Source organism: Osmia bicornis, chromosome 12 (assembly GCF_907164935.1).
Source record: "Osmia bicornis bicornis chromosome 12, iOsmBic2.1, whole genome shotgun sequence".
Classification (NCBI taxonomy): domain Eukaryota; kingdom Metazoa; phylum Arthropoda; class Insecta; order Hymenoptera; family Megachilidae; genus Osmia; species Osmia bicornis.
Window position 1 is genome coordinate 6,609,700 of NC_060227.1, and position 26,801 is coordinate 6,636,500.

The 26,801-nt window shown below is 39.4% G+C and overlaps 5 protein-coding genes across 8 annotated transcripts in view; 2 read left to right on the forward strand and 3 right to left on the reverse strand.

The window, feature by feature from the left end:
* LOC114871753 (protein outspread) overlaps nucleotides 1–2,397 on the reverse strand; it is a 115,287-nt gene extending 112,890 nt beyond the window's left edge. For all 4 annotated transcript variants that reach the window (XM_029178063.2, XM_029178061.2, XM_029178065.2 and 1 more), the window contains exon 1: nucleotides 911–2,397. In XM_029178063.2, the coding sequence (XP_029033896.2) occupies nucleotides 911–1,051 (141 nt within the window). In that variant the 5' untranslated portion in view covers nucleotides 1,052–2,397. The remainder of the gene's footprint in view (nucleotides 1–910) is intronic.
* Nucleotides 2,398–3,045: 648 nt separating this feature from the next.
* On the forward strand, nucleotides 3,046–5,542 carry LOC114871755 (transmembrane protein 11 homolog, mitochondrial). Its single transcript, XM_029178067.2, has 3 exons — nucleotides 3,046–3,145; nucleotides 3,868–4,085; nucleotides 4,160–5,542. The coding sequence occupies exons 1-3, from the start codon at nucleotides 3,123–3,125 to the stop codon at nucleotides 4,444–4,446; spliced, it is 528 nt and encodes a 175-aa protein (XP_029033900.1). The 5' UTR covers nucleotides 3,046–3,122; the 3' UTR covers nucleotides 4,447–5,542.
* Nucleotides 5,543–6,211: 669 nt separating this feature from the next.
* Nucleotides 6,212–8,078, reverse strand: LOC114871754 (dehydrogenase/reductase SDR family protein 7-like). The gene is made up of 6 exons (XM_029178066.2): nucleotides 7,737–8,078; nucleotides 7,524–7,667; nucleotides 7,238–7,457; nucleotides 7,092–7,176; nucleotides 6,851–7,011; nucleotides 6,212–6,787 (listed from the first exon to the last, which is right to left on the reverse strand). Exons 1-6 carry the CDS (start codon nucleotides 7,878–7,880, stop codon nucleotides 6,588–6,590), a joined length of 954 nt encoding a protein of 317 aa, XP_029033899.2. The 5' UTR covers nucleotides 7,881–8,078; the 3' UTR covers nucleotides 6,212–6,587.
* A 345-nt stretch (nucleotides 8,079–8,423) lies between these two features.
* LOC114871730 (golgin IMH1) lies at nucleotides 8,424–12,804 on the reverse strand. The gene is made up of 10 exons (XM_029177980.2): nucleotides 12,714–12,804; nucleotides 11,367–11,488; nucleotides 11,143–11,295; nucleotides 10,962–11,063; nucleotides 10,705–10,890; nucleotides 10,501–10,616; nucleotides 10,044–10,400; nucleotides 9,811–9,955; nucleotides 8,742–8,894; nucleotides 8,424–8,642 (listed from the first exon to the last, which is right to left on the reverse strand). Exons 1-10 carry the CDS (start codon nucleotides 12,802–12,804, stop codon nucleotides 8,424–8,426), a joined length of 1,644 nt encoding a protein of 547 aa, XP_029033813.2.
* Nucleotides 12,805–13,892: 1,088 nt separating this feature from the next.
* The window catches only part of LOC114871706 (neurogenic locus Notch protein), a 161,052-nt gene continuing 148,143 nt past the window's right edge, over nucleotides 13,893–26,801 (forward strand). The window contains exon 1 of the mRNA XM_029177932.2: nucleotides 13,893–14,214. Within this exon, the coding sequence (XP_029033765.1) occupies nucleotides 14,127–14,214 (88 nt within the window). The 5' untranslated portion in view covers nucleotides 13,893–14,126. The remainder of the gene's footprint in view (nucleotides 14,215–26,801) is intronic.

The following is a 26,801-nucleotide window of genomic DNA, read 5'->3' on the forward strand; positions in this document are numbered from 1 at the left end:
ATTTCCATTGATTTATCGATCAACACGACGGCTAGTTTACAACTCTGTTTCAACGAGCTGGAATTAGAGAGTTACTCTAACGAATCATCCTTGAAAACAAGGTGACCTACATACTATTTGCTATCGAAGGCGTAACGAGGTCGTTTTCGAGGTTTTCTTTTTCAAATAAACAATTAAACTCGCGAATTTCAGTCATCTCCGACGAGTTCAACAACCGATAACGTGCTCGAATGACGAACAACTTTTGGAAAGATACGCTTTAATCGTTTTGATTTATCATCGTTGAGCTTCGAAAGCATTTCAACGTCTTCCATTCTTATCTAATTTCCAAACTGGCGTTTATCAAGCTGCGAGGATTAGAGATAACTTGATACGACTTTCATGGACTACTCTGTTTCTTATTTTATTACTCAGAAAATAACACGTAATTACCATCGAAACACGACTGGCTACCTAGGTGAATCGTAACAATTTGATTGCTCCTACTTATTTACATACGTTACGTTCTGTCTGCGTTGCGTAAGCGCGGTTTTATTGAACGTTACCGTGGCGAAAGGGTTAAGGCTAAAAAAGAGAGAGATTGGCGAAAACCGTTCGTTGCTGAACGGACTAATCGAGTTCACCGTGCACGCTCATCTTACATAACATCGAAGCCTGGACAGGACCTTGGGGTCCTTTCTACCCGGGTCCACGGCAAGGCAAGGAATTCGAGGGCGAAGAAGAAAGAGAAAATGCCCGATCGCGATGGAGCCGAGTACGCACGCGTAAGACGAAGCGAGACCACGCAGGATAAAGAGAGTAAGAATGCGAAACATGCGCTAGTGCAAGAGAGCGAAAAGATGAAGGGAGAAGGCGCTTACAAAGGGGAGAAAGAAAGAGAGATAGAAAGAGTCCATCAAGCAAAACTCACCCTGTTGCATTCCAGAGCCTCCGCGCTGTGCTCCTCCTTCTGCTTGAAGCAGCTGCTGCACTTGCTCTTGTTGAATATGTTCGGCGCGAACTTCCTGCACTCGGCGCCGGTGCCACGGACGCCCGCCGTGCCGCCCGACATCGCGACACGTGCGAATTAACCGCGACGACCGGACAGCAGCATCGTTCGTCTCTCGCCCTCCCTTTTTTTTTTTTATTCTTCTTCTCCTCGGTACGCCGTTAACCAGCGAGAACAAGCTCCTCGCTGATATAAGATTCTACTCTTCTCGTTGATTCGCTTTTATCGACGCGCCGTACACGCTCCGCCGGGAGAGTTTTATATTTACGCGCGCAAATAATTCGTTTACGCGCATGCGCAGCGGCGAGGTACGCTCGGCCACTTGTCCGTGCCCGTTACGTTAACGGATCGGGTTAACAGGATTTTGTATTCCAGAGAGAGAAGGCGAGGATAACACTTATCCAATGATACGTTCACTCACTAACAGTCGCAATCTCTTGCACCGTGATACCGGCTTCGTGACACGATCAAGATCCCACGATGTGATCGAAGCTTCGTTTGCTTGAAGGGCAAAGTGTGATTCGGTCGCCGGTGTATGAGAAGCGGTATATTACGTTCGCGATACTAGCGCCAGAGAAAAACAAATCGCTGAGGTATACCAGCTTGTTCGAGTTGTTTGTTTACTAGCTCTTCACGAGGCACCAACGTGCTCACTCAGTTTCAATTTCGTAATAAATATGTGACTGCGTCGTGCGTGTTTACAATACCTTCATGTCACGCGGAAACAGGCGCGTTACGTCGTCGACATTGACTCGATTCGACGAATATGTCTTCTCCCCACCGTTTTGTATCCCCTCTGCGTTCCCTTGTTGCGGTCGAATCGTTTGTTGACAAGTTCAATAGGTATATCGTTCCCTGTTCGATGGAGCACGTGGATTATTCGCGGCACACCGAATCACACAGTTCTATTAATAGACACACTGGCACGCACTGTAGTTAACATGTCACAGCACCGTTCACCGATCTATCGACCGCACGACAAATCGATTGTCGAACGCACGTGCGTATTGATTGCTCGATCGATGGAAGAGCACTCTTTTATTCGGCGATGAAAACACGCCTTCGAACCGTACAGACGTGGCTCCGATGTAATTATTCGACTGCCACAGTTCACGATATATACCGATATAGTAGCACCAACAGCACCGCGATCCTTACGCACGCCTATCTTTGTTGACTGTCACTCTGATAATCTCGCGACACGCTCCGAAATACTACACACGCGACGAGTACGGCAACGACCACGACGATGACGACACTTGAGCACACTTACGACACGTCGCGTTGTGCTCTCCATGACAGAACGCTCCCGCGGACGTCCATCTGCGATCTGGCCCGTTTAACTCGGCCTCTATGCCGCCGGCAGCGCTCACTCTCGCTCGATCGACCGTAGCACGCCCTCTCGGCGCCGGTACTACGCCAGCGCGGAATCTAGTGCCCCCTATGACTCTCCCGTAGCGTGCAATGCGCAGGCGCAACAATTTCAACATCGATTTCGCGTTTCAATTTTTTTCAAATTTTCATATCCTTTACATTCCTTAAATGTACAACTTTTTATTTATACCTATCTGTATCACCAGAAACATACAAAAAAGCATAATTAATACCAATATTCGTTTAAAACACATGCTCAACATAAAAGTTTTATGCATAAACTGAAATGTACTGTAATTAAATACGGTTATTCAGCGGATAGTTCATTCCACAATAAATGGCGATAATGTAAAAAATTGTATTATGAATAATGTAATTTTCAGATTATGTAATGGGATATGTAACTAGAAAATTTAATAAAGCTTGTGTTCAATTTGCTTTATCAGTAAATATAGAAAAACTTTTCAGAAGGAAAGTGTTCGTTTATATAACGTGCTACTGATAGATACATACATGAAATTGTATTTTCATAGTTTTACCTTTTATTAAATAATTCAAATGTCACCCTTTCAACGTTTGCAAAGTTTAAAATTTTATAAACGCGTATATTTGAACAGACTCAAAATATAAACTATTACGGCTCAAGTCATGCGAATGCTTAAATAAAATCAGCTGATCTTTGCTTCCGGTTCAATGTTCGAGTTTTCTTTTCCGGTTCATCCAGTCCAACGTTCCAGTGTTTGGAAGACTGACTGTAAAGATGGTAGATGAAGCTGGTGACAGGTTCGTAGGCGAAGTTATTTTCGGCTTTTCATGCGAAATTCATTACTCCTATCTAGTTCAAACGTACACAACGCAATTTCTTATGATGATATAAAATATATGTTTAAATAAAGTTATTAACCACACATATATTCCCTGGAATTCAAGAGATTAATCTTTCATAATCTCCTCTACTTATCCGTGAATATTTCGCTAACTTGTAAAATTCCACCTCAAGGTGAAGCTGAAAATCACTGTTTACTGAGAATCAATTATTTTATGCGTTACATTTATTATTCTTGCAATCTTTTCATGTTTCTACCTGGTTCCAATATAATGTTTCAATTGTTAATATGAATATTTATTCATTAAATTCAGTTTCAGTTTAATAAAACGTTAGCTAAACATTCAACATTAGAAATAATGCTTTGTCTCTGTCATAAATGTGTTTGTATTCAAACAAATCAGACTCTGATTAGTTCCAATCAACATCTTACATAACATACAAAAGAATTAATATTTGATAATGATTATAAAATGTAGTACAAATGATTGGATAATATATACAAATATAAATAAATTTTAAATAGTAGGCAAATGTAGATATGTTTAATTAGTTTAAATATCATCATAAATTTTATAATTATTAATCAGTTATGTTTTTACGTGAATGCAATTGCAATTGTAATTTATGTAACTTGTATAAAATGCTTCTTCACAAATTAAATATATATTTCTTGCAGGGATGATTCTGCAAATGTCGCCATTATTAGAGAGGTGTATGATAATGAGAACGCACATGAAACGTTCGAATATGAACTAGAAAGAGCATTAGAGTCAGAATGCAATTTAATTGTTATTGAACCATCTAAACTAGGTGATGAAACCTCCAGGTGGATAGCAGTAGGTAACTGTCTTCATAAGACTGCAGCATTATCGGGTCTTGCAGCCATAACCACAGGTTTGTAAAACCTATACTTTGCTTCATATATACCATTATTATTTATTAAAAATATATTATTATGTATTTTACAGGTTTGATTTGGGGTGATAAACCCTATATCTGTGGTCCATTAGGTTTTATATCTATCATATCCTGTGGACTTTATACAGTTTCTTGGCAGTTTGATCCCTGTTGTCAGTACCAGGTTGAAACTGACACAAGTAAGCTACCACACGTAGAATTGCTAGCTGTTTTAGGACCATCATCTCCAACATTTCTTGTAAAAAAAGATGATACAAGAAGAAGAATTCTACATACAACTATTACATTGGTAGCGCTCAGCATCAGTGCCTGGAGAGTGTATCAGGCATTTAAATGAAATGATTGCTATCCAGACAGAAAGAATCTAAATTATAAAAACCAGTAAGGTAGGCCGTACGATGCATCGTATATGATCGTAGTAAGGCCTAGTATAGAAATTTGTGAATTACAATTTCATGTATATTAATGGGGAATTGTTGAGCCATACTATGAATCTGTTTTCATTTGATGTTTATATCCTTTTTATGTTTTGACTCTACCTCAAATGAACGGTATTTTTACGAAGAAAAAATAAAGTAGAAATACATAACACAACAGATTAGAAAACAAAATTTTCAACATAAAGCATGATATCTTTTAAGGCTCCAGATTGTCAGTGTATGATCTCCATCTTGTTGATTATATTTTGCAGTTAATTTTAATACAGAAAAAAAGACACAATCATATTCACACACTTTAAGTGAAGCAACTACTGCTATAAGTGTTCTTAGAGTTATACGAAATTGCAACTATACACCTGGACAGTTGAATTTAGAATTATATATTTTTAGATTGTAAATAAAGTAGATAGAATACACTGCATATGATATACTACAGAGAATGTTGCATAGATTTTCTCACCCAGTGATATAGCCCAGTTAAAAGAAAAAAAATATTGTATACACAAAACAAAAAATATATTACGTTAACCTTATTGTCATTTGGCAATTGTTGTAATCAGCATAATAAACATAACTTTTGTTGGTTATGTAAGTCTCTTGTACTACATACAAAGGTATTGAATATCAAAAATAAACGTCACAAACATTCCGGAATGAACAATGATAACAAATATTATATAATCTAATATATGTATATCAACTTTTTGAAAGACTTGCAATTCACAAATTTTTACATCTACTTGTATATACACGGAAAAACTAATAAACGAGCAAAAATACATACATAGAATGCACTTCAAGTATTTCTGTAGTAAAGATCTCGGAAAATATGCGAAAACTAAGCAACATCTTTTGTAACTATTAATATCATTTACCTTTGTAACAAGCAAGATAAAAATGTTGCGATTTAGAACACAAACAAGATATCCATTACTTCAAAAAACATTACGTACTATATAAGCTTTTTTTTAATATATAAAAGTATAAAATTTATTTAAACTGTGTGTTTTTTTTTATCATTTATCTACTCAGCTTTGATTTTAAAGAATTTGCAGTATAAAACGGAAGAGAATGAAGTTACTGGTCACAAATATTTTAAGTAATATTTAAGAACTTTCTTGTTTTTTTTGCATAATATTTGTTTACATATCAAAATTCAATAAATCGAAAACTTGCTTAATCACTTTATGTTATCTGCATTTCATATATCATACAAGTACATACTTTAGTGTAGTTACCTAAAAGTGTGTATTTGTACTACACTTCTTTTTAATTATATTATTGTTAATTAAACTTGATATTAATAATATGAAAGAATATATTAAACATTACAAAACATCACTAATAAATAAAAAGGATATATAAATAAGAGTTACTAATCCTGCCATGACAACAAAATATACCAATCACTGTATATTATATGATATACTTTAAATATTCGAAGTATTAGCCAAATATCTGTCATGATACCACAGTGATTGCACAATTGTAACATACAACAAATAAAATATCAGAAATGAAGTAGGCTCCAATTTTGATGAATGATATGTTGAATGAATTGTTATATGTCACTTATAACTCCAAAAGACTATTGCTCAGCATTTTCAAGCATTTATTTTATATTTATTTGAAATTTATGCAAATATATCCAGTTTATAGTAATTTACTTTTTAGAATTTTTATTACATTTATAAAACAAACCTTCACAATTACTTATTATTAAATAGCGGTATTTTACGAAACTTTTCAAGTTACAGGTGACCCGCGTATTTAAGAGTGCTTAATTTCGTTAAAACATTTGTAGTATTAAAATGTATATAATGTAAACATATTCCACTATTAAGTGGCATAATAAAATATAGTTTTGAATATAACTATTTTTATTACACTCCCGAAATTTCTTAGTTAAAAATTACTTGAATTGATAATAACAACGGTGTAAAATAATACAAAAATAGGTGCGATAAATCAAACAAAACATGATACAGAAAAAATCGAATTAGAGTGGACTTTGTACACTGTAACAATTCAAAAAGGGTTATTCTTTCTTAGCTGTCTTTCTTGCTCTTTTATGCATTATCCAGAAATAAAGAGATGGACATAAAACTCTTAAGTATATTGCACATTTTGGGACAAATGGAGCTATTACTACATCTTTCTCCTGCTTTAATACTGCTTTCAAAATATAGTTTGCTACATATTCTGGAGAGTATCCCTCTTCTGTAGCTTGGTCCATTGCTATAATAATATGTTTCATATAGACAAATATTTGAATAAAATTTAATATTTTTATTTACCAACCTCCATAAATTTGTCCAGTTCCTGTTATTGCATTAAGAGAAATAGCAGTTTTTATATAACCAGGACTGGCAACTGTAACTTTTATATTCTGATCAGCCAATTCTGCTCTGCAACTATCACACCATGCTTGTAATGCGTGTTTAGAAGCAGCATATGCAGACCTGACATAGAAATTGTACACTTCTTTAAAAAATACTTTTTAATAAGGATTCCATTAAACATAAATGTAAAATATACATACCTGTATGGAATTGCAATTCTTCCTTGTATACTACTTACACATACTACATGACCAGACTGTTGCTTTATCATAAATGGAAGTACAACTGCAAAGTTATAAATGTTTAAAAAAAATGTTGCTTGTTAATTATTCTTACTGTACCTCACCTTTTGTCAAAGCAATTTGTGCAAAATAATTTGTAAGCATTACTTTTGTATCTACATCTACATTAGTATTAACCACATCCCCTCTGTAAGAAATACCAGCATTATTAATGAGAATATCAATCTTTCCACAAATTTCTGTTATTGATGCTACTTCAGATTGGAGAGAGGTCATATTTGTTATGTCCATTGTCAAAACTACAGGTGGATAAGTTGTCACTGTCTAAAATTAAATCAGTTAATGAAACAAAAATTTACAGAAAAAGTTTGCTAATAAATCTACACATACAACATAAGTATTCATTAATGCATTTTTTACTCTTTCCAGTTCCTCTTTCCTTCTAGAAACTAAAATAATTTTACAACCACAATCATAGAAAACATGAGCTAGGGCTTCTCCTAATCCTGAACTGGCTCCAGTTATCATGACCACCTAAAATTCAAATTCTCCTTAGTATCTTGTAATTTTTATACAACGAAATTGTAACAAAGTGCAATTCACCTTCCCACTCAGAGCAGCTTTTCTCCGTTTTTGTTGTATAATATCAAAAAAATGATATATTAACCATGGAATAGTTATTGGAAATCCAAATAACTTGAACAACCACCATATAAGGTGCCAACCCTTTAGCGATTCTTCTTTCATGTTTCTAATTGATTTTGTACGACAGTGTTAACAAATTATCAACTTTTAATGATTTCAATCACTAAAATCGACCTTTGGACTAAATCAGAATTAATTTGTCTCTTCCTCTACTAAGAATGCTAGTGTCTCTACTAGCAGCAACGACGCCAAAACAAAGGCATGATGTTCAATCTTCCCGTATCTCTAGTCACTGCTGCTACATAATCTTTCTGTAATTCTGTAATACACATAGTTGATAAATTTACAATGAACAGGGTCGGCAAAATAAAACTCTATATTATCCTTACAAGGCAACTTTCTACTTCTATACTTTGTTGATCACCGTCAGGTAACGCCAGCAGGATTCTTTTAAATGTGCGCGTTGATACAAAATTAAAAAACAGTTTGCATTCATATAAATAATACAAATACTATGATAATATATTTACAATACTAAACGAAAATTTAGGATTTTTTATAGATGATTAATGAAATAGAATAAACGATTTTTATTTGTAATTTGCAAATCTATTATTCTATATGTTCCATGAGGTACAGCCAGATTTATCTTCTAAAGGTGAATCCTTTTCGACGGCTTTTTATGTCAACCAACTGTTGTGCTTGTTTTTTAAGATGGTTCCTAGTTGGTATCTCTTCTTCTTCTTCCGAAAGTATCATTGCTGGTGTTGTTGAGGATGGAAATCGTGGAAAAAGCGGTCCTCCTCCATTCGAACGTGCTACTTTTCCCTCTGCTGATGTCGTTGTCATCGATACCGTTTCCACCTAATTAAAAATATTAGGAGAATAAAATACTCCGGATTTACTTTCTTCTACTTATATCAAGTCATTTTATTTATAATGATGATGAAGCTTGAAAATTACCTTATCAATTACAACTTCATTCAATACTTCGAGGTACTTATCTGGCCCTCCTAAGGTATCAATTATGCTCTTCGATTTTTCATTCATCAAATCTATCAGTTCCAAAGGATTTTCGATTTCGCTCGGCTCCTCAGGCAAAGCATCAATTATATCCTGAAATTGAATTCGCAATTTTCACTAAAAATTGTTATATCATGAAAACTGATTGAAGAACTTAAATTCTTCTTCAGAATTATCGGTCAAGAGTAGAAATTTCTTTAACGTTCGAAGACTCCCATGTTCTTTCAGAAAGACGAATTCTTTTCCATTACTATTCCATGTTTGTACACGCCCAGCAGAGAATTGAAAGAGGACACAGAGAATCGGGAAGGTGAGTTAACGAGTTAGGGTGGCACGTACGGATTTCTAGGGATCGATTGAATCAATAATTGATTTTCTCGCGGTCCCGACGTGCTACCGATGTGTTTACTTTCGATCGAACGCGAAGGTGTTAATGCGTAGGACAGCGGCTTCTTCAGGTGAGAATTACAGGTAGAGATCGTTGAAGAAAGTTCATTGGTGAATGACGAACGAGGAGGATGGACGTCGATAGGGTGTTAAATCCCGAGAGACAATATAATTGGTACGGAAACTCGAAGCGGTTCCATTACCGTAAACGCCATCGAACCTGCCTTTACTAATTTAATTAGGAATTTACACGGTATTTCCATCGACCATTTTAACCATCACACCGGCCATTCCGATGGAAGTTGATTTTCTGTACGCATTCCTTGAAAAGTGTTAATTCAAAGCGACATCCTTTCGCGTTTATTGAACGAACGTATGTTAATTAAAAACTTTACGTTACAACAAAAGCTAATTACCGATTGCGCCTCGTCGTAAAGATAAGATCAACTGTCTATAGATTTGAACTAGAAAAGCAAAACTTTTATTACGAATTACTGCAAGGGAGGTGATGATTTTTAGTGGAATTATAAAATTAACTTAGAAAAATTGAAACTAAGATTATTTAAAAAGAAAAAAAAATTGTTTATCTTTTTCATCGATGATTCAAGAAAGGGTTACTCACTCGAAACTTATTGCATACGTTCCACAACGTGGTAGTTATTTCTCGTAGAAGATCTTCGATCCTTTGTCTTTCCGTTTCTGCCTTTAATTGACGCGATCGTTGCTCACCGATCTGACCGTTCAACGTTTCTACTTCTTCCGCGTTTCTAAGATGCATGGTGCGCAATCAAAAAGGTTAAGAAACGTAGGATAAACGTTGTGCGAAGGAAAGGAAGGAAGGATGGGGATGCTTACTGTTCCGCGTTCTTCGTTTCCGAGAACTTTTTCGTTTCCATCTCGGCGAGGAGCTGTTGTCTTTGCTTTTCTAACGCCATTTTCTCTTGCTCCGTGGCCAGTCGCATTTTCTGTAAATTATCCTTGGTCGCCCGCTGACCCAGAAACCGGTTCAGAACGTCCTCGGTCCTGGACACTCCGGTCGCGCTGCGAAGCTTGGAGAACGCCTCCTCCAGTCGTGTCACCTCGTCCTTGGTAATGTCCTCTGTGGACACCACGCCACTTTTCCCACGTGTGTCGAAATCGTCTCGAGAACGCGAATGGAATATCATCTTTTCCAACCGTTCGAGTTCCGTCTTTCGTTCTAACACGCGTCGTCTACCGTTCATCGAATTTCATCAAAATAAAAAAAAAAGGAACGTACAACACTTATCTTAATTATTTATTTCTAATTTTAATATTATTCATGCGTTCGAACCTGTATTCCTCGAGTACAGCATTTCGTTCTTTACTGCAATTTGTAACTTCAATTTCCTCCTTTATCAACGTCTCCTGCGTGTTATCTCTTAACGTAATCGCTTCTTCCTTCACTCTCTGCTTAGAACATGTTCACGTTGATTTCGTGTCACTATGAAAATCTTGTAAAGTAATATTTCTTTGAACGATCAAACTCCTAGCTTGCCTGTAGACGTTTCATTTCGTTTTCCTGTTCTCTCATCTCGTACTCCAAGTTCTTCAAGGAAGACGCGTAAAACACCGATTTTTCTTTCAAATCGGAACGCATGGAACGATACTTCATTCGCACTATGTTCGCCTTGATCTGCATCATTTTGATGTGCTCCAAACGTACCTCCAATTTCACAATTTTCTGCCAGAACACGAGTCGACGATAAGTATCTAAATAAATGAAGAACGTATTCTTCTCTCCCCCTGACTCACATTTTTTAATGGGTTCTCCACCTTCTTCTTAAATATTTTCTGCATTTTATCATTCATCAATTCGTTGTACTCTCCGAGTAACAGATGTAATTTCTGCTGTCTCTAAGAAATTATTTACGTGCAACTATAGTTTTACGTTCGTGCGAAGTAATCCTTAGAAGATTGTTATCTGGTTGCTTACCCTCTGGCGTTGATATTTAATTAGATCGTGCCTCTTTCTTAAGCGTACATTGTCCTCCTCCGCTTTAGCAATTGTCTCGCTTAAATTGCGTTTTTTCTCATGAGCCGACGACTTGCGACTCATGTGAACACTGCTCTCCGATTTTCCCTCATTCTGAAATACATATCGCGCAAGGTACAGATTCTTCCCTTAATTTTTCTTCCTTTCCTCCATTATAATATTACATTTTTTAAGTTTGCATACTCCGCGTAAAGCTCCTTAACCCTGTGCTTAAGAGACCCGATACTCTCCGCGTACTCGTGCTTCTTCGCTTCGTACTCCTCGAAATTCGCTTTTCTTTGTCCCTCTGTGAACGCAGGATACACGTTTCGTTATTAACACGTCGTGCCTGCTGCACGAATCTTGATAAGCATCTATTACTCGTTGGCAAGACTTATGAATAAAATCTTTCCACCTATTCTCTATACAGGATTTACGCGGCTACGGAATGTCGTTTCACATCGGGATGCAACTCTATTTGTCAATACGTACAATTTCCATCGTACACATCCGACTACGAGTTATGAGAGTGTTTGCATCGTGTATGTATGTCGAACACGTGAAAAATCATTAAAGCGATCTTGGAGAGGAAGGAATGAAAGTCTCCGGGTCTTCAGAGAAAACTGCGAAATAATTTACTGCTTGTACGACCACGTTCCCGTTATGCTTTCTTGTCAAATCAATTTCTGAGCCGAGTGGAATTCCATCGTTTTCCCTTTTTTTTTTTTAATTCATTTTCTTGCATATGCATTAAGGCAATGGAACGGTAATTAAGCTATAAATCAAGATAAGACTGTTTCCATAATAATAGCCAAAGGATAGAACAAACACGAGTCGTGACTGAACTCGTGTTCGCGATGCCCTGATCATCCTATTTTGCATGTACACTTTGAAAAAACAGAATTACCTAGATTATCTAAATTGATGTCACGAGTTCTCTTAAAAACGACTAGTTTCTTTGAGGAATTTGCTAATACCAGACTGTTAGTTGTCTTTTTAAATTGTTAAAAAAAGAAAAAGAAAGTAGAAAAGCGAAAGGACCTGTATTTATTTTAAACAATAAAATTGAGAGGGAAATGATTTACAATTTATTATGTTTATTTTAGCATGAGGAGGTAACATTAAAATTATCAAGTAAGAAATAATATTTCATAGCAATGCTCAAGACCGTGAATTAAAATTATACTTGGACTTGCTCTGCTACATTTAATAGAAACGCTAACTGGAATATCCATTTTATAATTAACGTTTGGATAGCTGTGCGTCGATAAGCCAGTGAAGATTTTCTTTCTTTTTTCCAGAGATCCACTTATGTGACACGAACGTTTCTTTTCGAACCTCTAGTCTTTCCGGTTAAACGTGTTCTTATATACCTTCGTACGCAATCAGGAACTTGCTTGTGAAATAAACGTTAACGGATTGTTTTATTTTACGTGGTTATACTAAATGAACAGCAACAGCAGGGCAAATACACGAATATTAAAGGCTGATTAAGTAAACTGATTATAGTATCGTTTAATGTAGGAATTTACCTGACAGCTGGATCTTTTTTTTGATTTCGGCGATTTTCTTATTCAAATCGTTCAATTTATTTTCTGCACTGGCTACCAAAGGATTGGACATGGTTTTGCAGGTATTCTCGAAAATTCACATGGTACTTATCGATTTAATAGTATCTTACGTCGTCTTGACGACGATTTTACCAAGATCTTAATTCTTCGCGCCATGCGCAAACGAACTATTAAAGTTTATATTAAAGAGGACAAAATTTTGTAATATAAAAAACTTTGGAAATTCGCAATGCTACGAAAGAAAACTCCATAGCTGATGATAGCGTAAGATTTTGCGCGACAACGCATCGCTTGGGCAGATGTTTGCGGTTCGATGATAGGGTTAATCGTTCCATTAATAAAAACTAACGACCGGCTCGTATTTACAGTTTCGTGCGCGTATCTCGTGCGTTTCGAGACGACAAAGGGGAAAGCAATTCGTAAGACTTCGCCTTGTTGAATGGACTTAAGAGAGGGAGAGGGCACCGAATTATAATTCCGCATTTGTATTCGTTAAGGCAGCAGCCGCGCCTGGCGGCTGCTATACTGGCGATGAATTTCGCGTTACACGCAATCAACCGCTGGAAGGTTAATTAATGATCAGACATTCTCGGCCAGTGCTCGACGGGCCTCATACACATCGGCGTCTTGCCACTTTATAACTGACCACGTTCGTTGCGTTCCGTTTGCCGCTTGAATTCTAGACAAGCGTCACGCGTTAGATTTCAATTCAACGGAGAATCAGGGATTCGATTTGCATTTACGCCTCGATTTCGCGAAACCGAGTGATAAACAATCAACGACAGCTGAGAAAAATAGCCTAGAGTCGTGCGATGTCATAGTTAAAGTGTTTATAGTTTAATATTAACTTAAAATACTTCATAAATTATAAATGTTCGTTTATAACATAATATTAATTGCAATATTAAGGTCCCAAATAAAACTATTCAGATATTTAATATATTCCATTGGCGCCAATTACTTCAAAGTTGTGTTGGGGTTCCATTCTATCGGAGCTGAATCCCTATTGGCTGGAGTAGTCCGCCATCTTAGGACGGCGTAGTAATACATCAGTCCCAAGCAGGTGCGCGCGCACCGGGGAACTACTTTCAGCGCGTTAAGCGAACAATAGGGACCCCAGAAGTGTTTCGGACGCGGTCGTGTTCGTGTACGGTTGCCGTATGCTTTTTTCTCTTGTTGCCTCGCGTAAATGTGCATACACTTTTGCTAGACGTATCCGGAGGTGACATAGATTACGGACGATGTGCGTGGTCAAGTGACGGTACGCGAATTTTATACTGAAGTGTGCCGAAGTGTTCGTTCTCTCTAGTGTGTGCACCCGGGCCTCGATGAGTGTGTGTCTATTCGACGTGTGTGGATAAAATTCACGGCATCATGTTGCCACGACGAAAATTGGATTACACATCGATGGCGTGCCTCCTCCTGACTCTGCTTGTGCTTGTTTCTCTTCCCGCTGTATCTGGTAAGTCCTATAACCTATCTTTTATCTCAATGTATTCCCTCCGCGTTTTCTCGCCATAGTCAATTTGAAGTCGTTGTACGCCACATGTCGCTGCTAGGCAACAGGTCACCTAACAAACGCTGAGCGCCGGCGCAATAGACGCTTAAACATTAAATGACATTTCATGTTTTTCTTGAACGTTTTCTTCGTTAAATATTTCATAAATCGTCGGAGGTTAACGCGTCAGATGATCGGAAAACGATTTCGTTCGTGTAATTTGTATTCTGAAGTGATGTCGGAATCGTGGTGCTCCCTTTCAATTACTACCTGTCTCAAAAATATTGACCATGTCAGTCGGTTCGTGCTGACTGACGCTTCTCTTACTTTTTCGAAACGAACGCTTACTGTACCGGAGTATTTTGTTTTTCTCCCATCTTTATTGAATACATAGAAATTTTCGAGATTGAATAACAGGAAGGTAATGTCACTAGTAACAAAGTACAAATTATTAATCTAAAATGGAGTTTTGCTTTTGTCGATGTTCGAAGAGAAAGTCTTCCTGTTATTTTATTTTCATTGTACTGTTAAGTGTACGTGTGTCCTAGCGTTCTCGAACACACGTGGTTATGTTACGGTCACAGTGGTGTTCATTTTCGATGTTCCACGATAAACATTGGTACGGTTAAGTTGATAGTCCCTGAGGGACAGGTGCCCAACCCCGCTTTCCAGGAAACGAGTCTTCCTTCCCTCTTATGTACACGTAAACATCCGAACCAGCATTTCGCGTCCTCGTTTCTTTTCCAACATTTTTTCACAAATACTAGATTAGCTCGGTTTTTTGTCACTGAGAATTTTGAACAGGAACAGAATCTTCACTGTTCCTTTATCTCGCTGATTAGCATTACAAATATTGCAACATAAATCACATAAATTTTGCAGGAAAGCGTTCATCATCAATTTTATAATGCAAAATCTGTTTTGCCACGTTCGTATATTAATGAGAAATTTGTCAGGAATATATTAAAGCTAAATAATTATTAATTTAATTAATCAAAAAACAGGATCATTGGATAAATATAGGTATAAAGTGTAATTCCAAGCTTATTTAAAATCATTTCTGGTATTTAGTGTATTTACCGCTATTTTAAACAGCGTGAATTTTCATTTTCACTTCTCTACAAAACATAAATCTCTATTAGCTGTGATGTAATACCAATGAGGGCTTAGGCGGGAAAAAGCGTGCAGTCGGAATGGGGCAATTGAGCGAACAAAGTTAGCAATGAATAGTGAAGAATTATCAAATTATATTGTTTATTAGAAATATAAATAAAACCGAAGATTTTTCAATTGTGTTCATATTTCCTTACTCAAAATTTCAAGGTATTCATAAATATCAATTTGTAATTTCTTTTTCACTAAATATCAATATCGTTCCACGAAACGTAACCCAGGTAGATCAATAATATTTCATTTGAATTAAAAATAAAATTCAAGAGCTTGAAATTTTTTGTTATGGAATTTCAATATCGGTCAATATTGAACACCAAAGGCGTTCCCGGCGGATTAACGGCGCTAATAAATGGATCTTTAACGCTATCTAATGAAAATGAAATATCTTTCGATGTAGAAAGATTTGATTCTGGAATGTTCTCCGATTGAGTCGGCTTGGCAGTCGCTTCCGAGAGCGGACCGAGGACCTCGCCTCGTGCCCGTTGCTTTGCGTTCAGATACTCTGAATGCGGCATGGCGGCAATTCTCCAGACGTTCGCCGTTCTTACGTTCTCAGGCTTTCTCTTCTCTCTCTCCTTAGGAGAACGATTCGCCCAGACTTGACGGGCTTTCACAGAAAACCACGCGTCGTCCGCGAGCCGGCACAGGTATCGCCTTCGTTTTCGCGAAGCTCAATTTCCATTTCACCCAAAAATATCGAATATTTATACCCGTGGTATCAGCATTCCACCTTGTGTATACCCTCTTAAATATCACGCATAACCCTCATGAATATGATAATAATGGTAGGCGGTACGGAATCCCTGCTCTCTTTCGTACGATCCGATCGAGGAGAGGATGACGATGTGATTCTCGCTGGTAAGGGCGTCGATATTGATTCATCATTTGCATATCTCTCACGAGTCACTTTGGTCGTTCAAGATCTCTCGAGTTTCGGCCTATGGATATGTGATTAACATTTTCTTCCATTCGAATCGAATCGTCGCGTCGTGTATCTGGTAGGATGGTAGAGACACTGGAAACCACGGGTTAGAATCCGACGTGCGATCGAGCCGCAACCGGTTCCCTCGTTCCCTTTCATCGATTCAGGGGGCTACACGTGCATGCACATGAATGCAACTGGCGAGGAACGCGTGCACGAGGATAGCCTGAAGTCTGGCGAACGTCTTCCCCTGCCGTTCACTCGGCAGGCAGCCGAGAAAGGTCACAATTTGACGATCGTTCTCGACCATCCAACAACGCGGCAACAGGTTTCACTCTCGAGAAAGAATAAAAAGATTGTACGTTAATTTGCCCCGGGGGCACGATCGCTCATTTATACCTACGCTCCTTGATAATTCGTAAGATTGTCTCGGATGAATTGGCTGCTAGGCAAACCGGCTCTCGTCTCAATCAACTCTTCCATCGGTTCTTCTTATACCTCGTTGCACTCTCGTGCGATTGTTCGATGACACGAGAATACTGTGAAATACAGCATATTCGTAGGAAACTCGGTAGTTCCACGCTAGAGAATAGCATCTTGAAGAGCCGTTCGGTCTTCAGGTTCGACGGGTAGCAATATTTTTCCCCTGTTCCTCGAATCGTCCCGTTTTCTTCGTCAAGTAGGATGGTCAGGACATTGAAGAGAGAGAAAGAGCAGAGATATCTGGCCGGTATCTCGCGGCATCTGTTAACTAAAAGGGCAGGATCTTCCTCGTCGCTTGCGCCGACCCGGCCTATACACCACACGACCATTTGCATTCGTCTTTAAAACCCTTTTCCCCGTCCCTCCCTTTTCTCTCCGTTGTTGGCGCATAGCGTAAAACCGCATAATTAAGGACCTTCGCTACCGTACGTCCATCCGTTCCTTCCGTTCCTTCTTACCTTCCTCTCTGTCAGTTAGCCTCGCGTCCTGAGATTCAACGTTACGCTACTCGGTATCGCGCAGGAATCGAGGATTGTGCCGTCAGTCAGGGACGGGACAGTCGGGAGTCCTTATAAAGCACGAAAGGATCTATCCTCTGCCAGTGGCAGTATGTAGATTCCGAGAAGAAGTTCGCTTGACTAGTAGAAAGAAGGATCTCTCGATAGGCAGGAGAAACAGGAAGACTTCTCGTGTGCTTATGCGCGTATATTCTTCACCCGTCCTTCGATTGCTCGCTGATAAGCTTGAATTGGATCAGCAATCCTTATCGTTCCAAAGATCTATTCTTACTTTCTTATAATAGAAAGGTAGGGATTAGATGAAATTTTATCGAGCTTGTAACAATAGACCCGCGTTTTGTCAGCTGTTCGTTTGAATTTGACGAATCGATTTATTCGATAATTGGATGGTTGAAATAGGCTTATCGCGAGAGTATACGGTGTCTCGAAAGGTAAGATACACGGTAGAATGGCGGCGACAAAAGGTGCATCGCGGTCGGCGCGAATGAATGAAGTAACAATCGATTCGTCTTGACTCGAAGCCGATTGTGTTAGTTCCACGGCAATTATGAATTCACTTAGAACGCGTTGGTAAAGGGGTTCGCTGGAATAAGTAGGCTTGAATGGTTCAACCTCTTTCATCGGCCGCAGGCATAATCGTCGCCTCGCGACTTCGCGAGCGTGGAATTATTCAGCCGGTTGCCGCGTTTTCTCACAAGTATTAAGCGTTCGTTCGCTCCGATACGGGAGAGAAGATGCGCTTTAATTTCTTATCGTTCCCGACAATCTCGACGAAAAAAAACACGCGAACTGTTGCAATCTGGCTGAGAAAAAAAAGAGAAGAAAAAAAAATGAGACCAAAGAGACACGGCTGTTTTCGTGGCGAGAAGAGACCACCGTGAAGCTGTTTTCACGACACGTGGAAACGGTTTCACGGGCCTCGAATTCTACTGTGAATCGAGTTAACGGATTATGCAAGCGACACGAGCACGGACAAGGATCCTTATTATTATTCCTGCGTCGATATGCTCGTTTTGTTTTTCCCAAGAGGAGCATCGCGAGGATATCGCGAGAGGCTGGTTCTTACCTTAGGTCAATGCGATCGTATCTATTAATCATTCGATTCTTTACCCTCTGTCTTTCTCTTTCATCCATCCCCGTAACACCGTGTACGTAGTCACTCTTTTGCCTGATAAATGGCAATGAGCGCCACGGTAAAGCGAATGCTTTACACGAGCCTAATCGCCGACTGACTAATAACTTTTCTCCCGGCGCAACGGTCATGGGAACCTGGGCGTTACGTGCTTGCAGAATTTTCCTATTTTCCAGCAATTTTCTCTTCTTCCTTTTCTATACAGAATTCGAGATCATATGCTAAAAATCCGAATCCTTCTTATTTCTTCGGGCTACCGCGATCGAGTCATAATTCATGTTACAATTTTCTTATTCAAACATCGCTGCATTCGATACGACGATGTATTTCATTCGGTCAACAGTTGGCATTTACGAATCATCCAATGTTGTCATCGTCGTTGGTTAATGCGGGATGAATTATATCTGCCATCCGGTTGCTCCCGGCAGATGGACTTTTACTACCATCCGGTCTTTTTTATATCGTCTTGTTAATATAGACTGGCGGGACATTCAGAGGAACGTTTATCCCATACGAACGGGAAGAATTGATGAATTGCAAATGAATTTCGAGGGAACCGATAGTCGTCGGCCAATTAGCTATTAGTTCATTTTTGCTGATAATTACAGGTAGCTCGAATCCGAAGATTCGATGGATAGATGGAATACATTCGCAATTAGCGTTGTGGAACGTTGGCTCGATTAATTTTTCACGCGGTCAGCGATGCTTGTGCGGCTGCTAAGCAAGAACCCCTTCGTAGACACGCTTGTTGATTCGTATTACATGCTCGCACGACGGAACAATCGAAAGCCACGCTTACAAGGCTAACGTTCCATTAAACGAACCGTCTTATTTTTTTTTTCACCAACCTACCACGTATCCTTCAATTCCACCAATCTTTCCCGTCTTTTCTTGAAATAAAAACGATCACGACGACAGGGTTGGTGCAGCGAACATCATATTCCGGACGTTCTTTACCGCTTTTAACAAGGAAGAATCCGTACCTTGGTACATGGTCTTTCGCAATTTCTAAGTGAGAAACCGCGGTCTCGCTGAATCCCAGCACTCGGTGCGAACTCGTTTCAACTTCTTCGCATTTGTGTTAACAAATTGAATGTTAGCTTTACCCTAGTCAGGAAATTTTCTTTCTATTCTGGAAGGTAAAAAGTATAGGGGTTAATCAAATTTCTCCGTCATTCGTGAGTGTTATTTGTATACACAGATCACAGTTGCCTTTTCCGGGGAAACGTGATTTCCCTTATGTTTTTCGCCGGACGCTCTACGAAAACGTGACTTTCTCGTGTAACATACACGTTCGTGTGTACGGTACCATTGTGTAATGGTCCTTGAACTAACATCTAGCAGCAGCTGGTCGACGGTCTCCCACGCCCTGCTACCAAACGGCACGAGTCCTTCGCCAGGATTCCCAGCATTTAACACGGTTCCATGCAACCGATTTGTTCGCAATCTACCGTGATTAGAATCGTAGGAAGCGAAACTCCTCTTCCTTTTACCTTTTTCAAATTTCTTTAGAAGCTTTCGAGTGATTTTCATGAAATTTCATTCACCGATTCGATGGATAGTCCCTCAATATCCGTCCGCGAGAAATTTCTTCACGATTCGATTCTACGTGACGATTAGAGTTTCAGTTATTCAGAAATAGACGCTTGGAGAGATTATCGTAAAAAATAGCGACGCGGACTAAGAAATTCCCGCAAACGGTTCCCAGTTATGCCGTTTTATTTCCCCCGATGATGATCGTGCGCGACGTTCGTCAATCAACACGGCCACTCGTGCATTTCCTTCGATGCTGCAGGAATTAACGAGTGGTCGCAACGGAATCGTCGACACCGTGATTCCACGGAGGGTTCGCTTTGTTCTTTGGGTAACCTTTGAATCCTCCTATCGACGATCGCTCGTGTAATCGCATCGATAGGAACACGTTACGCCGTTTGATCGCAACGGCGCGGCGCTTGCTTACGCGTCGAACCGTGTAAACACGTTCTTACTGTATGCATGTAACAGAATGGGTATTTACAATGAAGATGTAGCAGGTGTAAAATCAATTTTGGATAATAGAATCGTTAAAACATTTCCGCAGAAACGTACCCTAGATTAAATTACAAAGATATTATTCATCGGTCTTCGGAGAATTCATTTCTTTTCCATTAACCATGTTTTCACATTGTATTTTGAAACAGTAGAAAATATTTTTCACCGGATTTGGCAATTGCGCCGGAAATTAGCATTACCGTGCGAGCTGGTTTCGGTGGGACTAACCGTTTTGCAGGTTGGTCAAACTTCCTTCCAGCTTTTGTGGGCCGATCTTCAGGAAGTACGAAGCCGCGTTTGCTAGTTCTGTGTATTTATCAATTAGAGTGCTTTCCATCGTTCGAGAAAGCATGTCTCACCATTTAGCAGGGCGTAATTTAATTTCAACGCCGAATCGGATTGGTTGATTTTTTGTTAAAATGGCGCCAAGTGGTTTGCGAAAGAATGGTTCCTCCATACTTCTTTCTTCGGGGCGGGACGGGAATATGGGGAGAGGAAAGCGTTCGGGGAGGACCAAGAACCTGGAAGGTAACGATCAACAGGACGATCCAGGTTACCGGACCTAAATTCGAGCTATACGGTAGTCTTGCAATATTGGACACGTTCGTGCGAGTTTTACCCTCCTTCGAAATCCCCGTTTGTCCGTTTCGAGTCGACGTTACCTTTGTGCCATTATCGATTGCCAGCTGCGTCTCCGATAGGTCTTTGAGCGTGACGGAACGCGGTGAAAAAGGGTGGTAGCCTGTTTTCAGGGCGGATAGTAGAACCAGGGCTTTGTAAATACAACTGTAAAATTAAAGCGTTACTTGTTGCCGAAACTTTCCTTAACCGGGGACCCTGTTATCAAGAAAGCACCGAGTAAATTGATTGCATCGAAACGAATCATCTTTCGCGTGTATGCATTCAGGACAGGAGATGATACTTTGTGCAAATTTTCGGACGGATGCATCGAGGCAGATTAATGTTTCGAAATCTTTAAGTACACCCAATCGTGATCCACTTTATCGGCGCACTTGAATCAACTGCAATTATGGGCAATTAGTATCGGTAATTTGAACTGATTGGCGTGTATCGTTTCGAAACATCATCTGGAATTAATGCATTTCTGCATATGTATATTAATATTCGAATATTCGTTTGAGCAACCTTTTCAATATTTTTCGAACATTTTAAAATATAATTTGAGTTATACACAGGTTTCATTTACTATTCTGTTATTATTTTTTGAAAATCTCACTTAAAACCAGTGTACTTACATTAGATACACAAAAAGAAGAAGTGCAACGTTCAGACACGAATAGGTGTTGAGACGATTAATGTTTGAAATTTCTCGTTCGAATTGCCCGATCCATCGGGACGGAGGGTGTTAATTGCGAGCATATATCTCGCTCGCAAGCGAATTTCCAGCTTTCCTCGAAGGAGGAAACGTAAGGGTTATAATTGGCCGTCGTAATTCTTGAGTAGGAAGTCCTCGGATAGCTGGTACACAGATTCTTCAAGTTCCCGAGGAAACTTTAAGTAGCGCATTTTTTATCCTCGGATCCAGGATGCGGGCTACGCTATTTTCACGCGTCAGTATTTCAGTGCATACCTGTGCGCTTGCATCGCATCCGAGATTCCTGCGGTGCGTTTATTTCTCACCGTTTCTGTTTTATCATCGAAACCCCCTTGCATCCTGCCTAACGTAATACGAAAGCACGTTCGCTTCCAACCGATACGGATCGTTTTGCTTATTTTTCTTAGCCTGCACACGGTAATCTCTGGCAACTTCCCTTTATTACCAGGGCGCTCGCCAAACAGGCGAACTTACGATTCGTTACCGTAAAAACCGAATTACCTCTGCGGGAAACCATCTTCTCTGTTTCTTCATTTTAATACGTACGCTCGAGATGAAAATAGGGTTTTCCAGAAATTCTCTGTAAATGAGTTTCGTTAAAATTCGTATAAAAAATTATTTTCAACATAGCGCGGAAAGAAATCAGTATTTAGGTCTCGTTAACAGCGTCGCACCGAGTTACATTTTTCTCCGCGTTTCTTGTTCTCATTATTTTGATAATTTGTCCCACTACCATTATCTCCACCCGTTCCTCGAAACTACATATATGGCCGTGGAGGAATTATTGCGACAACACCGTCTACCGTTCGAACGGTGACTGGATGCACTCTCGATGCACTCGTCGGGCTGCACCGAACGATGCTGTAGAAAAACGAAGCTGCCCGGCTGCCATCGGCGGAGAATACCTCGGCGTCCTGGCAACGGCAGGTGCGAGATACGAAGGTAGTCGACAACGTTTTCACCGTGACTCGTTCCTCCGGATAACGTGCGTGCTTTGATATTTGATGCGAGACGGTAGAAAGGTAGGTGGACGAGAGTGAACCGTTGGGATATCCAGGCTCATCTTGATATCCGTAGGTAGTCTTGAAATCTGTCCAGCTTCCTTGAGTTTCTTTATTTACATAATTCGTGATCGATAAAAAAACAAAGATTGAATATTTTTTACTCGAATCAGTGACGTTTGATTTCTCATAAAATTCAATCGGGAATTCATTATTCCGAGATTTTGTTGTTCGTAAAAATCAAAGCTCGCGATAGAAATCGAGCGGTTCGGTGTTCGATGTCAGTTTTTAATCGAAATCGTATCAGAGGTACATTTGATAAAGCAATCGGAGAAGCAGACTCGTGCCATACTTTCTACGTTTAATCGAGTGTGGAATATGATTCCTCGTGCAAGTCTCTATACTGGTAATTGGAAACTAAATGAAAGTGTCAAACTCCTTCTCTTTTGTCTGCTCAATTGCAAACACGGAGCATTTATATCGGAAAGAATCGTCGAGCAATCGTGCATTGGTATTTGGGGTCATCGAGACAGAAGATCGACAGTGGTAAGGAGTAGAATAAAAAAGAAAGGAAAAGAGAGAAAGGAAGGTTCGATAGCACCGAGTACACGTACACAGGTATCGATCCTTGAACCGTCTATCTTGGATCAACGTGCCTTCTATCCAACACATTTCATCTTTTTACTTTTTCTTCTTCTTCTTCTCCGCGTTGATTTCTTCCTTCTTCTTCTCTTCCTGATCTCGAAGCGCCTCCCTGTGATAATAATTATCCGTTCGAGTCTCTTAGCGCAGCCAAAGTCACGATACTTCTTCTTGCCACCTCCCCTCGTTCGAGATTAAGTGTCAAGAAACGTTTGCCATCGATTACCCTTCCCTTCTTCTGACTGTCCGTTTCTTCTCCAACTACCGCATGCCTCGATTTCGATTAATCATAAACGCCTTCATTTTCTATTTTTCAATTAACCCGCCGAGATTTTATTTGCTCCCTTTGACTGAAACAATGACTGACCGATGCGAAAGTAATTTAGTCTGCGCGATGTGATATTATCGGTTATCTTGAGAGTCGAATGTATGATTCTTTTCTCTTTTTTATCTTTTTCAAAAGTAATCGAATAATTTGAAATATTTTTTCCGCGCCAAGATCGTTGATACGCCGTGTGTTTGATTAATGACGACTTTATCGAAAGGGCAGAAGTTTGTCGATGGTAATAAATGGAAAATGGAGATCGCGACGTCGATTGATTTTCAACGAGGTTCGATGAAAGCCACCGGTAACGAGCACCGACACCGTGATCCTTGCTTTATGATCGATAATATAATCCTCTGTTGAACGTTTCCTTTCGACGAGAAATCAAACGGAGCAAAGTGGACTGAAGTCTTTGTCCTTCCAGTATAATATAATAATATTTGAAATTAATCATTTTCAAATAGAAATTTAAAAATTTTCCTTGTGACACAGTGACGAGTAGAAAGTACGACAAAAGATGTTCAAACCAATCAGGGAATTAATTGTGGTGAAAATCTCCATTGATTTCTGTTTCGACGCGTTCAAAGTGATCGAGTATATGTTAACCTTTCATACGTATCGGAGAAAGTGTTAAATGGACTTGTAAGTAGATAAATCCTACAACTTTTGAATCAGTCTAATGTTCCCTATCTTTCAAGCAATCGACACTACAGGTGGATAACGAATTCTTTAAACGAGCGTTGCATTAATAACACCGCAGGTATCGAAAGTGATTATGACTATACAAGTTATAACATTGCCCGCCATAATTAGACTAAATTTATGTGTGACAATGTTCGTACATGATAAGTAGACGGCATTATTACGTTAGTGAATCGCAAAAGAACGAGACAATTGATGAACTAAATCCTCTGGAAATAAATAATTCGACGTGTACACGGCTACGAACACGGACGATGCGAAATTACCGCGCTCTATTTTAATTATACCTCATTAATCAACTCTCTCTCGCACGGTACTGTGGATCTTCATCGGAAACTAGCTCCACGGTGGATTATTCAACCGCATTTGCTTTGAAACTTTCTCTCTGTCAGTGGGACACATTTTATACAAAACATGCAGATTTGTTATCACATTTTCTTTATGAAGAAATTTCGAAGAGAGCTTGCAAACTTATTTGCCATCATTCTGGAATTGAAATTTTACGATAAGGATATCAGTTGTTATCACTCGTTATCGGTTTTCATTTTTCGCCTCTTTTCAAATATTTACAGGCGATGTTATCCGTGAAATTTCTTTCGATCATTTCGGCGAAACGAAGGTTGAGAAACACTGTTAAGCGTCGGTATTTAATAGGTAGGGCGTTATGGGGGCTGTTACGCAGGCAGGCTCCCCTAGTTTCCGGTGTCAGTGATGCACTCTCTGGCTCGGTGCTGCGGTTCCTTTCTAGCCTCTGCACACTCTGCCTCCATCGCGCCACACCAGCCAGCCTTTCGTTCGTCTTCTTCTCTTCCGCATAGTCGAAAGGCAGTGTCCATTCCTGTCGTCGTACAGAAACGTGACGAAGATAAGCCGCGGCGATATTTGACAATAGTGGTATTACGAATGTACCCACATATCGCCTTTTGTGTTTGCTTCCTCGAGTTCCCAAGAAATTCTTCCGGATGTGGGAGAGATCTGTCGCCTGAACGCCGCGCCGACACTTTTCATCTTTGCGAAATTAAACAAAGTCTTTCGAGATACGTATTTGAACTTGCGTTATTTAATTTATATATTTTCAGACAAATTTTTGGACCTGAAAAGTTTGCTGGGATATGTAACTTTGAGAGTTGATTTGAAATTTCGTCTATTTCGGTTAATACGTTGAAATTCGAGCGGGTGTATAGAAATCTGTATGTAGGAGAATGGGTGAAGGGAACAGAAGGGAGTTGTAGAATGGCTGTCACGAAAAAGGCCTGCACGCGGAGGACAGTAGCACGATCTTGAAGAGATAAGGTTCGCGAAGATGAAACCGGATAACCTACCTCTTCTCACCAAACGATTTTCAGGCGAAGGGTGCACCCATTGTACTGCAGGGCATATCCTGGTTAAGATACATTACCTGACATACCTTCCTGCTACGATGAGGTTAAAGTACACAGGCTAGGGATCTGAAATGACGTTCATCTTCGAAATCGTCGACAATTATTCAATTGTCCATTTCATCCACAAATATCTATCGTTTTAAAATTTCATAAAGTAAAATATTAGATCGATAGTTATATTCCTGATATTTACACCTTCACCCTGTTGAATATTCCAAGTGATCTGTAATGGTAATTAAATGAAACTATTTCGTGTAAGCAATATCTTGATAAGAAAGATCGCTCCATGGTACAGGTACGGGGTAGCGCAAGTATCGATGGGCAAGCGCAGTTTTAAACATAGAATTACGGTTCAATTAAGTAATTGATCGTCTTGATATTAGCTTGTAGTTTGAAGGTACTTGCGCGGAATCTATGTAACCGTGATTGAAGTTAACAGGCTCGTTCATGGCGCTTGAACACGTACGATTTTCCTTTTGCATGGTAGTTTGCCGTGTCATTTCATTACCATATCGTTCGATCACGAGGAGTCGCTTACAAATCTCAAAAAGATTCGATGCACTTTCGTACACGCTTCTTGATACAAAATCGCTGGGTTTTCATTGGAGAAAATAATGAATCGACCAATTAGATTGTTTCAAAATCCGTCATTTTATATCCAACAATCTAATATTATTCGAATGTTTGCCGTTTCAGAGTATCGATAGTTGCGCGATAGCTGCACTTTGCTATCGTTTCGAGATCTCGATACCAGTGTACACTTTGATAATTTATTAACCGCGCTTCATATCCGGGATCTCACGATGCTCTGGTTAACAGAATTTATGCGATATCCCGTTCCTTTATTATTCAAACGTGAACTGCACTCGGCATTATTATCAGTGCTTCTTTTCAAAAATTCTTT